This window comes from Gorilla gorilla, chromosome 3 (genome assembly GCF_029281585.2).
Source record: "Gorilla gorilla gorilla isolate KB3781 chromosome 3, NHGRI_mGorGor1-v2.1_pri, whole genome shotgun sequence".
Lineage (NCBI taxonomy): Eukaryota > Metazoa > Chordata > Mammalia > Primates > Hominidae > Gorilla > Gorilla gorilla.
In genome coordinates this window covers 138,930,110-138,945,371 of record NC_073227.2, presented here as the reverse complement: position 1 = coordinate 138,945,371, position 15,262 = coordinate 138,930,110, and the positions used below count along the sequence as shown (strand labels likewise).

Sequence of the window (15,262 nt, the reverse complement as noted above, 5' to 3'; positions counted from 1 at the left end):
AAAGGGATCAATTCAACAAGAAGACCTAACTATCCTAAATATATATGCATCCAATGCAGGAGCACCCAGATTCATAAAGCAAGTCCTTAGACACCTAAAAAGAGACTTAGACTCCCACACAATAATAATGGGAGACTTTTTAGACAGATCAATGAGACAGAAGGTTAACAAGGATATCCAGGACTTGAACTTAGCTCTGCACCAAGCAGACCTGATAGACATCTACAGAACTCTCCACCCCAAATCAACAGAATATACATTTATCTCAGTACCACATCACGCTTATTCCAAAATTGACCACATAGTTGGAAGTAAAGTACTCCTCAGCAAATGTAAAAGAACAGAAATCACAACAAACTGCCTCTCTGACCACAGTGCAATCAAATTAGAACTCAGGATTAAGAAACTCACTAAAAACCGCACAACTACATGGAAACTGAACATCCTGCTCCTGAGTGACTACTGGGTACATAACGAAATGAAGGCAGAAATAACAATGTTCTTTGAAACCAATGAGAACAAAGACACAACGTGCCAGAATCTCTGGGACACATATAAAGCAGTGTGTAGAGGGAAATTTATAGCACTAAATGCCCACAAGAGAAAGCAGGAAAGATCCAAAATCGACACCCTAACATCACAATGAAAAGAACTAGAGAAGCAAGAGCAAACACATTCAAAAGCTAGCAGAAGGCAAGGAATAACTAACATCAGAGCAGAACTGAAGGAGATAGAGACACGAAACACCCTTCAAAAAATCAATGAATCCAGGAGCTGGTTTTTCGAAAAGATCAACAAAATTGATAGACCGCTAGCAAGACTAATGAAGAAAAGAGAGAAGAATCAAGTAGATGCAATAAAAAATGATAAAAGGGATATCACCACCGATCCCACAGAAATACAAACTACCATCAGGAATACTATAAACACCTCTAAGCAAATAAACTAGAAAATCTAGAAGAAATGGGTAAATTCCTCAACACATACACCCTCCCAAGACTAAACCAGGAAGAAGTTGAATCTCTGAATAGACCAATAAAAGGCTCTGAAATTGAGGCAATAATCAATAGCCTACCAACCAAAAAAATTCCAGGACCAGATGGATTCACAGCCGAATTCTACCAGAGGTACAAAGAGAAGCTGGTGCCATTCCTTCTGAAACTATTCCAATCAATAGAAAAAGAGGGAATCCTCCGTAACTCATTTTATGAGGCCAGCATGATCCTGATATCAAAGCCTGACAGAGACACAACAAAAAAAGAGAATTTTAGACCAATATCCCTGATGAACATCGATGCAAAAATCCTCAGTAAAATACTGGCAAACCGAATCCAACAGCACATCAAAAAGCTTATCCACCACATTCAAGTCAGCTTCATCCCTGGGATGCAAGGCTTGTTCAACATATGCAAATCAGTGAATGTAATCCATCACATAAACAGAACCAATGACAAAAACCACATGATTATCTCAATAGACGCAGAAAAGGCCTTTGACAAAATTCAACAACCCTTCATGCTAAAAACTCTTAATAAACTAGGTATTGATGGAACATATCTCAAAATAATAAGAGCTATTCATGACAAACCCACAGCCAATATCGTACTGAATGGGCAAAAACTGGAAGCATTCCCTTTGAAAGCTGGCACAAGACAGAGATGCCCTCTCTCACCACTCCTACTCAACATAGTGCTGGAAGTTCTGGCCAGGGCAATCAGGCAAGGGAAAGAAATAAAGGGTATTTAATTAGGAAAAGAGGAAGTCAAATTGTCCCTGTTTGCAGATGACATGATTGTATATTTAGAAAACTCTATCATTTCAGCCCCAAATCTCCTTAAGCTGATAAGCAATTTCAGCAAAGTCTCAGGATACAAAATCAATGTGCAAAAATCACAAGCATTCCTATATACCAATAACAGACAAACAGAGAGTCAAATCATGAGTGAACTCCCATTCACAGTTGCTACAAAGAGAATAAAATACCTAGGAATCCAACTTACAAGGGATGTGAAGGACCTCTTCAAGGAGAACTACAAACCACTGCTCAACAAAATAAAAGAGGACACAAACAAATGGAAGAACATTCCATGCTCATGGGTAGGAAGAATCAATATCGTGAAAATGGCCATACTGCCCAAGGTAAATTATAGATTCAGTGCCATCCTCATCAAGCTACCAATGACTTTCTTCATGGAATTGGAAAAAACTAAAGTTCATATGGAACCAAAAAAGAGCCTGCATTGCCAAAGCAATGCTAAGCAAAAAGAACAAAGCTGGAGGCATCACACTACCTGACTTCAAACTATACTACAAGGCTGTAGTAACCAAATCAGCGTGGTACTGGTACCAAAACAGAGATATAGACCAGTGGAACAGAACAGAGGCCTCAGAAATAACACCACACATCTAGAACCATCTGATCTTTGACAAACCTAACAAAAACAAGAAATGGGGAAAGTTTTCCCTGTTTAATAAATGGTGCTGAGAAAACTGGCTAGCCATATGTAGAAAGCTGAAACTGAATCCCTTCCTTACACCTTACACAAAAATTAATACAAGATGGATTAAAGACTTATATGTTAGACCTAAAACCATAAAAACCCTAGAAGAAAACCTAGGCAATACCATTCAGGACATAGGCATGGGCAAGGACTTCCTGTCTAAAACACCAAAAGCAATGGTGACAAAAGCCAGAACAGACAAATGTGATCTAATTAAACTAAAGAGCTTCTGCACAGCAAAAGAAACTACCATCAGAGTGAACAGGCAACCTACAGAATGGGAGAAAATTTTTGCAATCTACCCATCTGACAAAGGGCTAATATCCGGAATCTCCAAAGAACTTAAACAAATTTACAAGAAAAAAACAACCCCATCAAAAAGTGGCAAAGGGTATGAACAGACTCTTCTCAAAAGAGGACATTTATGGAGCCAACAGACACATGAAAAAATGCTCATCATCACTGGTCATCAAAGAAATGCAAGTCAAAACCACAATGAGATACCATCTCACGCCAGTTAGAATGGTGATCATTAAAAAGTCAGGAAACAACAGATGCTGGAGAGGTTGTGGGGAAATAGGAATGCTTTTACACTGTTGGTGGGAGTGTAAACTAGTTCAACCATTGTGGAAGACAGTGTGATGATTCCTCAAGGATCTAGAACTAGAAATACCATTTGACCCAGCAATCCCATTACTGGGTATATACCCAAAGGATTATAAATCATGCTACTATAAAGACACACGCACATGTATGTTTATTGTGGCACTGTTCACAGCAGCAAAGACTTGGAACCAACCCAAATGTCCATCCATGATAGACTGGATTAAGAAAGTGTGGCTACACCATGGAATACTATGCAGCCATAAAAAAGGATGAGTTTATGTCCTTTTTAGGGTCATGGATGAAGCTGGAAACCATCATTCTGAGCAAACTGTCACAACGACAGAAAACCAAACACCACATGTTCTCATTCATAGTTGGGAATTGAACAATGAGAACACTTGGACACAGGGTGGGGAACATCACACACCGGGGTCTGTTGTGAGGTGGAGGGCTGGGGGAGGGATAGCATTAGGAGAAATACCTAGTGTAAATGATGAGTTAATGGGTGCAGCAAACCAACATGGCACATGTATACCTATGTAACAAACCTGCACATTGTGCACATGTACCCTCTAACTTAAAGTATAATAAAAATAAATAAATAAATAAATAAATAATTCAGACCCTCACATAGAGGGAAATCTCTTTTTATGGCCTTATAAAGAAATAAGACTAATGCAGGGAATACTTTGACTAATTTATAATTCTGCCAGAGAGACAAAGATAGTTTGCCTCTGGGCTTATTATTTTTAACCCTTTTTATCTTTAGGGTATTTCACAACTTTCCTTTGAGGAGTGGAAAGCTGCCAATTGTTCTGTCATAGAAGAAAAACACTAGCTATAGAAGGGTTTTAAGTCTAAGATATATTAATCATTTGTAGAACATTGTGCATTATTGTAACAATGAAGTGTGTTTTCTGCTAGTGGCCTGTAACTAGACAACATATAATTTTCCCATAGAGATAAAAGATAAATTACAGTAGGTCAAAGATTGTAAGAAATGTGGCAAAATGTTGCTCAAGCATAAGATTCTGGAGAGATAATATCTTACTCAAAAGTTTTAAACATCTGTTCTAGCAAGAAAAATAATGCTGATCTTTGCAAATATGCCCTTAACTTGAAACATTGTGTCAGCATAACCCAATCCAAATAGACCATTTTTTGCTTAAGAATCATTACCTACCATTGATAGTTTAGTTATGAACTAGGACAGAAAAAACTATTAAGGTGCTCTCTTAACTGCATTGGTATTTATTTTCCCTTCTGAAACTAAAGATGCCCTCTCACCAGGAGCTGCCCTTTCATAGACTTCAGTGTGCAGTTTAATGTGACCTTCCCACCAAAAAGCCCTCCTGGCATTAGAGGCCTGGGTAGAAAGGTCACAGCTGTGCTTGCTTTAAAGCATTTTTGGCTATTCCAAGAGACGAATCTCCTAGTATAGTTATCAGTGTATATTTTGGAATAAAAGCACATTAGGGTTCATCACACCCAGATCTTCTGTGATAGAACTGGCAGATATCCTCAATTCCAGAGGAGACTTCTCTGTCTCCCTCCCTTTCCGCTCCCCTACCCCTTCCCCTCCTCTCCCCTCCCCTCCCCTTCCCTTCCTTCAGTTTTCCCCTCCCTAACTCCTTCCCTATCTCTCTTTCTTGTCATCCACTGAAATATTTATTGAGAATTTACTCTGTAATGTAGGCCCTTGGGATCAGTGGTGAATGTGAAGCTAACATACTGCTGTTAAGGAGTGAAGTTTTTTAGTTAGAAATTCAATTTAAAAATTGTTCACAGTATTCAAACATATTTTGAGTTTATTTTAAACATAAACCCAAAATTTAATGAATTGAGTGAAATATGAGATGATGAAACAAACAAAAATTCTAAAAACTCTTCATGATATTGGTAAAACGTGATAGAATTTGCTAATTTATAAGCAGGTTTCAAAATTTATAACACATGTACTATTTTCCCAAGGATATCATTTTAGTGAATGGTGAAATATCTTACTAACTTCTATCAGAATTCCTACCATGTAGTAACAACAGATTTTAGGTAGGGGTGTGTATGCGTCTGTCTGTCTGTCTGAAACCTGCTGAGTCAGTATACTACTACCTTACCTGGCTTTGAAGGCTCTCCTCAAAATCACTCCAGCCTTTCTCTTTATCTCCCTTCATCCCAGCTGTTCAAGGCTACTTGCCTGCTGGCCACCAACAAACCGTGGGCTTTTCCTCCTGTGTTAAGCTGTTCTCACTGGTTGAAATTCTTTCTCTCTCTCAGTGGACAAATAGCTCCTCATAAGTGCCCATATCTTCCTTGAGCGAAGGCTTTACTGACCCCTCTGAAGATTTCTTCTTTTTTTTTTTTTTGACCTTTTGCTTTAACACCTATCATAAGTTATCCTGAGCGTATATTTGTGGGTACCTGAGCTGTTGTGTTTTTTCATTCAGAAACCATTGACCGACCCCTGTCTCAGGTATTGTGCTATAGGAGATACAACAGTAAACAGGCTGGACCTGTGAGTCACGGATTTGAGAATGTAGTTGTGGTTTTGAAAAGTAAAATAGTGTGATAAGTGCTTTCAGGCACAACGTTATATGGGAACATATGGCAATTAAATATGTCTCCTGCAAGTGGCCTGGAATTAGACAACAAAATATATTTCTCCCTTGTGGATGAAAGGATCTTGAGGGGCCTTTCATTTAGACATGGTCCAGGATTAGACAAAGCCTCTAAGAAGTCACAAGAGAGGGGATACCCCTTCCATTGTAACAGGAGAAGGAGAGAAAGGAAAGTGTTGGATAGATGCTGGTCAATTAGTGGGGGAAAGTCAAGAGAGTTCTTACCTGAGGTTTTGTTTTCTTTGTGAAGAAGAATGTAAATTTAACTGCCAAGGGAGGTGGAGAAGGAGCTTATGGGGAGGAGCTTAATAAAGATGCAAAGGTATATGGCAGCTCCTATAGAGAATGGGAGAGAGAAATGGCCAGAGACAATTAGAATGCTTACCAGGGAGCATGGTTTAAGGGCTTGATTCAAGTCACAGACCAGCGAGAATGGTACCTTTCTCTGAAACTGTATGCTTTTCTACAGATCCAGTCTGCAAGCTGTTTCTTGCACACATACTATAGAGGAGATAAATAGCTGGAATAAATCAGAATTCAAGCTACAGCTCTGCAGTTTGTTCATAAGTCACTTCCTGTCACTGACCTTGCATTGCTCTGAACAATGTGGATGGGAATTCCCCACTCCCTGGGTTGTTAGCCCCTCAATATCAAATTGAGATTTTATAAATGAGAACATTTTAAACTACAAGTGACCATAAAATCATAAAGATAATAGTTATGCTCTTACATTTATTATGAAAAGTCTGAATCAGTAAAATTTTTCAGTATTTTTCAATGAAAAGAAACCCAAAAATAAAAAACTAACTTCCAAATTAAAGAGGTATCCAAATCTAATACAAGCTGTAGATATAATTAAGACAGAACAAATAGACTCTCTGATAGTATTGTTCAAAGAAAAAAAGGAAAACAATCTCCCAAGTGTCACTAACAAACTAAGAAAACTAAAATCTTCTGAAAATGCAAAAAAGCAAAGTTTTAGGTTAAGAAGAGCCAACTAAAAGCATTAAATTTTTTAATAAACATTATTTATAAAAATATAAATATAGTCTTAGAACTAACACAATGTATTAAGTGTCTTATCCTCAAGCTCGCTGTTTCTTTTTAGAAGACACATGATAGGATTTTATTTTTTAATTCAGAAAATATTCTTTCATTTCACATGTATTTAAAAAATTCTAAATAGAATAGTATTGCTCTCTAAAAAGCACTTGTACGGTAAATAGCCTATTGAACTGTACCTTTTTTGTCCATATAGGCCAAGTAAATGTCATATACAGTAAAGCTAAAAGTAGAAAGCACATATAAGCTGCTTCTCATTTCTCTTTCACATGGAAATGTCTTTAATAAATGCAGTTGATACAGACTCTTTTCCTTTTAGCCTCTGGGCATAATCCTTTGGGAATCTGACTGACTGCTCATCTTCCAGCATGCCTAATAGTCTGAATGTTTAACATTTTTAAAGGGTAGTTGTTCATCACAGGTTCTGGATTATCTTTTCACATACCATTTCCATGCTTCTACTTATATCCCCCAATTAATCCAAATTACCAACTGACCTCCTCTTGAGACATTTCCAAAGAATAAGCAGCACTCCAATTCCAAGAAGTAGCCACTTGCCAAAGTTACATTGACAATAGGAAATCACTGCTGCTAGAGAGATACATTTACAGTGATTTCCTGGGAAATACAAGTTGATGCTGAATATGATCCTTAATCAGGCTAGAAAACTGTATAACATTTTGGCAGGTCTTATTTTAAATCTTCTCATCTTATTTAGGTCCCATTGTAGGCAAAAATTTCTTTCCCATGACCAGTAACTGCTTAGCCAAGGTATTTCCTTCAGGCACTTTGTAAAGTAGAATATTGGTGCTGTGGGGACAACTGTAGAGTCCTAGGATGCTGATTACATTCCTGAATACTTCTAATGAAGGAAATAAAGAGAGAAAAAAAAAGAGGGGGAGGAAGAAGTATACATTGAAAATGTAAAATAAGTTTTTTTTAAAAATTAGTGAAAAAGTGTTAGAAAGAGAGGGGAAAGTAGGTGGTTGAAGAGTTTGTGTGTGTATATTAGAACTTACATGAACTCCGGTGCTGAAAGATAAGGAGAGTGGGTAGTGGACCAATGAGAGAAGAAAGGAGAGATGGGGCCAGTTTCACCCAGCAATGTTCTGGGTGTGGGTGGGTATGACATTACTTATTCAGAGTATTCTGAAATCTGGGCTTTGGCTACTCTGTCTCTGCCCTTTACCAGTGCCATGCCTGTGATAGGATGTTCCAACAGGAAGCTAGGCGTTTGCTTTAGAAAATCATTTTTCTTCATCGCAGTGTACTGCCGTGTGCCAGGACACACCAGACATCACTGTTGCTTTGTTATTTTGCACCAAGATGGCTAATGTGGAGAGTGGGCTTGGACGCTGGCAGCAGGGCGTTCGTGTCATTGTTCTCTTTGCTTCACAGGCTGTCATTAGGTTGCCTGCTCCACTTTGTGGCTCCCTATCGCAACCGTACCTCTGTTTCCCTACATATACTCAAGGAAAGTCAGCAGAGGATTAGGAACTTTAAAAATAAGTTTTTCTTGGCAATTAGTAAATGTGGCACATTCTGTAGTTTCTATACAATGTATGCATAAAATAGTCTTGTATTCCATGTTTATTTGTATTTTGCTTGGCCCGGAATATTTTTAAACCATTATCAAAAGTTTCTTTGAGAAAAGCAAGTTCAGTTAAAAGTTATTAGAGTTACATGTAATGAATGTAGCATGATTATCTTGGTTGTTTTCTTGCCTGCTGATAAGGTATATACAGCCTTAATTTTTAGTTGCATAGTGCCACCTATTGGATCTATGTGATAAAAACACTTTGGTATTTAGCTGCTTTCTTTAATTCCTCACTGCAATTCATTACTTTCCTAAAACAGAAATACTGTAGCCAGGCTTGGGTATTCCGATTTTTCTTAATAATATAGATGCCAAAACAAAAATACACACAGCCTACAAACTTGATACAGATTTTTCATGATGGGTCTTTCTACACTGTATTTTCTTTGAGCATCTGTGTTTGTTTTGGAAATACAATCTGTGAATAATTTAACATCGCCTTTCTAAGCTGAAAAGAGCTTTAAAAAGAGCTCTTGTTTATGATGTTCTGCCAAGTATTGTTTCTCCTCATACCCTGTTTTTTTCATGGCATTTGTGTGTACTTTTTTATTTACTGTCTTTCTACCCCGCTACACTGTAGGTCCCTCAAAGGTACCTGTGGTACAAATGTTAAAGTTACCCAAGAGAATGGCAGGAATACTTGGAAAACTGATAATGTATTCAAATAAGAAGACTTTTAAAATTTTACTAGTGGTATTAAGAAGGCATTGGTGGATACATCTTGATGTCTGCTTCTTTTACATGGAAAAATAATCAAAAGTTGTTTTATTTTGTTTCTTAATTGTTGGATATCATTTTAGTACTCAGTCTCATTTCTTAGAATGATATTCTCACTTGTGGTCCAAAATCAACCAGTGTTTATATACATACACAAGAGATACATTTTATTCAATTAAAGCACTTTTATTAAAATTAGTATCAGCACAGTATTTGGCACACCCGTTAATCCAAAAATACAAGGAAAAGATTCACATTTTTCCTCAGCCTCCCTATCACTTTCATGTTGTATAAACTCAGGCCACACAGGGCCAGAACCAAACAATAGCCGGGTGAGGTTTTTATAGCCAGTCTTTCTATCCTTTCACTTTTCCACTTAAGAACAGAAAAGAAAGGGCAGACAGGGATATACTAAGAGCTAAATATTAAAGTATATTTGTAAACAAAATTTTTAAAATCTGAAAATATTTCTGAGGTAAATATAATTCTCTTGGTAAGGAAAAAAGATAACTTAGGCAATTTTTTGAAAAGTAACTTGATTTTTTTTTAAAACCATGCACACCAAGATCGAACTCAAAAGAAAAGTAAGGTTAGCTATTTATGAGCTCATGCACACTGTGGTGCAGATAAGCTGACATCTGGAGAGTGCAAAGGGAAATCTATGATGCTTTTCAACATGGCCTGAGAGAGATGAAACAAGCCAGTGTAATTTAGAAGCCCTTGCCCTGTTGCCTGAAAATAAAATGTAAACAGTTAAAAAGCTTTTAACATTCTTTACTGTCACCTCAGTTTTCTGAAGACCTTACTTACCTATCCATCATCTGCTTTCTAAAAAAGTGAAAATTGAAAAAACTGTAAGTGTATTTAATAGCCTAGACACAGTCATGACTTGACTCCAGTTTCCTGTTATACATTCATTTTCAGTCCTGCAAGTTTGAATCTGTCAGGACTGGAATGCATAGGTGTTCGTTGCCGACAATTTCACAGTAATTTTAGGCTGGGTCTGGTTTTGAGCAAATCATATCAGTGATAATAAGGTCAAATTTGCTTCCATTACTTTTGGCTTGTCTAGCATATAATTGGATCTTATTTGGTTTCTAAAATCAGGGGATTTGTGACAGCCTTTGGACTTTTTGAAAATAAAAGGATGAGAAAAGTAAACTTGGCTGAGTGAATGGAAACTGCAGAGTTTCTCCCAATTTTAACTTCTGAAAGCATCTCCTGATCTCAGAGGTTGGAGTTGTGGAACAGAGCAGTAACTGGAGTCATGATTGGTAATTGTACTTTTAATCCAGAGGAAGCTACCTGAACAGCACATATTTGTTGTCTTCCGCTTCTTACTCTTCTAGCTTTCCATTTATTGTTCTAAGAATCTCTTTTTTTGTACCTGCATGCTTTTGCTTCTCTCTTGCCTCCTCAAGTAATTTCTTCCTATTACCAGCTGAAGAGAACAAACATTTGTCACTATATGCCTTTCTAACAAAAAGTTTGTCTGAAAGAGTGGTGTATACATCAGATATATGAATTTGTATGTGTGAGTATGTATTTAAATAAAGTTCCTGGAGTGTTTTAAAAATCCATTCTGCTTCTCAACTTTTAACCATTAGAGTGTATCAGAATCCCCTGAAAGTTTATTCTCTGTCTTCTAGATCATTTTTACAATAATGTTTTTACAGTAACTGACCAGGTAGCCTTCAGGACCTGAAGCCCATCTCATACTTGCCCTCCTGTCAAAGATGACTTTGTCCTGAGCTGAGTGGTTTTGAGAGAGGAAAGGCTGTTCTGGATAAAAATTTTCCAACTACTTTTTGCCAGGCACAATGCTGTACACTGCACATGTATTACTCACCTAATCCTTGTCACAACCCCTACCAGTGGGGCACCAGAGCCAGGCCCATGCTGTGGATCAGAAGCGACCATAAACAAGAAAATCCAATCCGTCTTCTGGCTTTCTTGAGGCAAGATGCGGGGAAGAGGGCATTGCAGAAATAGAGGGGAATGATTAAAGAAAAAATTTAAATCCTTCCCCGATTCTTTTGAGTATTGTGTTAATAAACCTGTTTGTTTCTGCTCTGAGACCTCCCAAATGATTTCTGAAACCTCAGCTTTCACGTTGAACATCTGGGCAGGGACAATGGGGGATCTCGGTTTTCTGAGACTGAAGCAGAAAACGGCCTGATGCCCCTACCCCACTGACCTCCTGCTCTTCAGGCCTCCGTTCAAAAGCAGTCTGCTTTATTTGTGTCTTTTTCAGTAAAGAAAAATTTAATTGACATGCCAAAGCCTGCAATTCTCAAGCTTTTCTTTAAATGTTGTCTTTAAGGAGATTTACAAAAACAAGTATCTCTGTGGTTTTCTCCCGAAAGCCAGAAGAGTTGGGAAGGCAGACTTAATGCTGAACTTTTTTACTTTTAAACTGTAAAAGATGTATCATGCTTTCTATGTATGTTTATGAGGAAGAAGCAATTGAATGATTTATTTTTTCAGTTCTGGCAAAGCATGGCCAGCTACACTGTGAGTATTCTGTGAAACGTTTTTTTCTGATAAACTAACAGAAAAGGTAGAATCGACCGCCTTGCCTAAATAAATGAACATTACTGCATATTTCTTCAAATAGCTGCATTTTTGAAGAAATAGTTTATGTGCTTTGGGGGAACTACATAGACAGCATACTGCTATGCAAACTAGAACTTTTTAAATCAGGCCCAACTCTCTTTATTTATAATCTATGAAGAAACTTAGCAAAATATGTGACACAAGTTGTCTAGAATGTTGTTAACGTAAGTATAAGTAGGTATTATTACCATCACTATATGTTCTCTCTCCACACACATATTGGCAAATATGCATATGCAGATAGACATAAATATACATATATTGATATATCCTTATAAGTGAGATAAATTAACTTTTGTTTGGATATTCTGGACAACATCTTATGGCTTTGAATTCATGTGTTATCAATAAAGACATCTTTACTGTCCTGGGGCAAAAGCTAAGAGTTGAGTTCCTTAAAAATTGCCACTAGGCCAGGCGCAGTGGCTTACGCCTGTAATCCCAGCACTTTGGGAGGCCAGGGTGGGTGGATCACCTGCAGTCAGGAGTTCGAGACCAGCCTGGCCAACATGGCGAAACCTCGTCTCTACTAAAAATACAAAAATTAGCCAGGCATGGTGGCAGGCACCTATAATCACAGCCACTCGGGAGGCTGAGGCAGGAGAATCACTTGAACGCTGTAGGTGGAGGTTGCAGTGAGCAAACATCATGCCATTGCACTCTAGTCTGAGTGACAGAGCAAGACTCTGTCTCAAAAAAAAAAAAAAAAAGTGCCATTAAAAGACTTCCCAAATTATAGTACCTAGAAATCCTATACTCACCTGTTCATTTAATTTTTCTTGCTTCTCCATAGAGTCCCCTTTACTTGGTAAATCACGGCGAGAGTGGACCAGTCAGATGCAACAGGTGCAAGGCCTACATGTGCCCATTTATGCAGTTCATCGAAGGAGGAAGGAGATATCAGTGTGGATTTTGCAACTGTGTGAATGATGGTAAGCAGTGCCATTAAAAGCTCTTTGTGAAATTCTTTATTAACTAAAATGTATTATACTTCTTAGTTTAGGAGAAGCATACATTCTTTTTTCTGCTATATAGCAGTACCTTCTTTATAATTTTCTAGAAGGAAACCAACTATGACAGGCTCTATTTGGGAAATTTAAGTCCCTTTTAACCTTAGGTAACTACATGAGCCCCACATGGAAGTTGAAATGTTTCTTAAAAAACTCAAATGTAGAGGGAAAAATTTTATTTCTTAATCCCCTTCCACAAAGCCTCAGTGGGAAACAAAATAAGATTTTTACCTCTTATGATTACAGATGATAAACTTGGGAGACTTTTCCTCTTTTGTCACTTCTCAAGGTTATTCTTGAAAATCAGCTCATTGATACTTAGGAAAAGCTTAGGTATAACCAAGGGCTTTAACACTTATATAGATTTTTTTTTCACTCCGATGTAAATGTTGGATTGTTTAAGGAGGAAGGAACATTATTAAAAACGGCTTTCCCGTATTCATTATATTTTGTTTTATTCCAGTATGAATTTACTGATTTTGAAGAAAACTGCTAAGTTGCTGAAAGTGTTTTCACATTTATTACATTTATAACATGTCTATATATTTTTAATTATTTGTTGTTAAATGAGGTACATACTGAGGCTGAGAACATTCCCATATTCATTGACATTTTTTGAACCATGTGATGATTATTAGAGTATGAGTTTTCTTCTCTGTTTCTTATCTTTGTAGACAGGCTTCCCTGCAGGTAATTAGATCTGAAGAACATATAGCACTGTCTGCCTGTGAACACATGGTTCTACCCACGGGTGCTGACTACTCCCTAATGCTGACTGAGCTGGGGACAGTATTCCTCCTACATCATTACATTCATGGCATCTTGGCTCTGTGAGCATTCTCTGGTGGGAGAGCGTTGCTTGCCTTCTTATTTCCCTGCCACCTTATCTTGCACACACACAGTCCATGGCTTTACCCAACTTAGGGCGCCAGAGACTGGCCTTGCGAGTGCTTCTCATGTAGACCTTTGGTCAGTTCTTAAACGCACCTTGCTGTGGAGTTGAATCATTGGCTTCTAGACTCATCCCAGCCTATGGCCTAAGCCTCTTGGTACATCTCTCTCCTTACATTAACTATGGTTTCCACTCAGGGCAAATTGGATATCCCATTGAGACCAGATTGTTAGTTCTCTACCCTTACTTCTCTTTCTAAGGAAGATCTTGTTTCCTCTCTCAACCTGAATGAAATCTGCAACCAAATTCATGGCTATCATTCAGTCTTGGGACCTGGATTTCAGGAACTCTGTGACAATTCATTTCTCTGTGCTTTAGTTTTAGAGGAAAAAATCCTGAGAAGGGACAGAGGCTTCTCCCAAAGCATTTGGACAAAGTCCTCCAGCGAGCCCACCAGCTCCTCAGATGTCTTCACCCAAGCCCCCAGCTTTCTTAGAAAGGTGACCAAAATCATACCCACCATTGAAGAGCAGCAAGGATCTTCAGTTTGCTGTGACTCTTTGGCCTCCTACCCAAAGTGTCGGCTCAGGGCCTTAAAAGGCCCAGCCACTTCCAGGAAGAGAAAAACGACTCAGAATTCTTGTGTCTCAACACAGCAGATTATGTTCCCTCAGGTATCCATTCCTAGGAAGCTGCCATGTTTATTTTCCAGTAGAATTATTCATACTAGGCTTAAATATGTGTCCCTACAAGGAAGCCAGACTCCCATAGATGTATGCTGACACCTGTCTTCTTTTAGGTTTAACAAAGACAGAGGTTTGTTGGAGTTAGAAAGAACCCAGCAGGCTTGCTTTAGTGATTCCACTCTTATTTCCTTGCAAAGTGTCCAGAGATTGTCCAGTGGGGAGTATGTGTGGTCAGAGACATGCAGGAAGACAGGGGCCAAAGGGTAGTACATGATTTATGGTATGACTTGAATGCTGGCTTACAAAAGATGATAGACAATATTAAATGCTAATGAATATAAAATAAAATTTAAAGGGAAAACATTTCACATATTACATTTCTGTGTGTAGATGTGAATGAATTGTATGTTATACTATGTGGAAACTACTGTACTATGCATTCTAAGATAGCTGAGGCAGCATCCTCCATCTCATCTAAATGTAACAAAATAGCAATTTAAGACCCTCAAAGTTTACTTACCTCAGCTGAGCCTGTCAGTTGCTACTTATGTAATCTTTTCAAGAAGTTGAATCTTCCAAATTCAGAGATCCATATGTGCATAAGAACCTTATAAAATTTACTTTAAAAGAAATGGTCATGATACAGTAACAACGTAGAACAATCAAGCCTCAGTGGGGTTTTTTTTTTTTAAAAAGAACAACCTCAGAAAACAGTCTTGTTATTCTTATGTCAGTTTCACAGCTAACAATAAATAATGCCAAATTGTTGGCTTAAAAACAAGAAGCATTATTTGTATGGTTTTTACAAATGGCAATGTTGTTCTTTACAAAAAGTTTAAAACCAGAGCATTGGTAGTTTTTCTAAATACTTTTATTGGCAGTGGTTTAGTAGCCAGCCCTATTAATCTCAAGGCAACAGGAGTTCGTTTTTACAGAGATACCAGGCCATATTTGTCCAAG

The 15,262-nt window shown here is 37.9% G+C and overlaps 1 protein-coding gene across 7 annotated transcripts in view; it reads left to right on the top strand.

Annotated features, from left to right (window-relative positions):
• The window catches only part of SEC24D (SEC24 homolog D, COPII coat complex component), a 115,813-nt gene that overhangs the window by 57,659 nt on the left and 42,892 nt on the right, over window positions 1-15,262 (top strand). For all 7 annotated transcript variants that reach the window (XM_019025766.4, XM_055385505.2, XM_055385504.2 and 4 more), the window contains one exon: window positions 12,508-12,646. In XM_019025766.4, coding sequence (XP_018881311.2) covers window positions 12,508-12,646 — 139 coding nt within the window. The remainder of the gene's footprint in view (window positions 1-12,507; window positions 12,647-15,262) is intronic.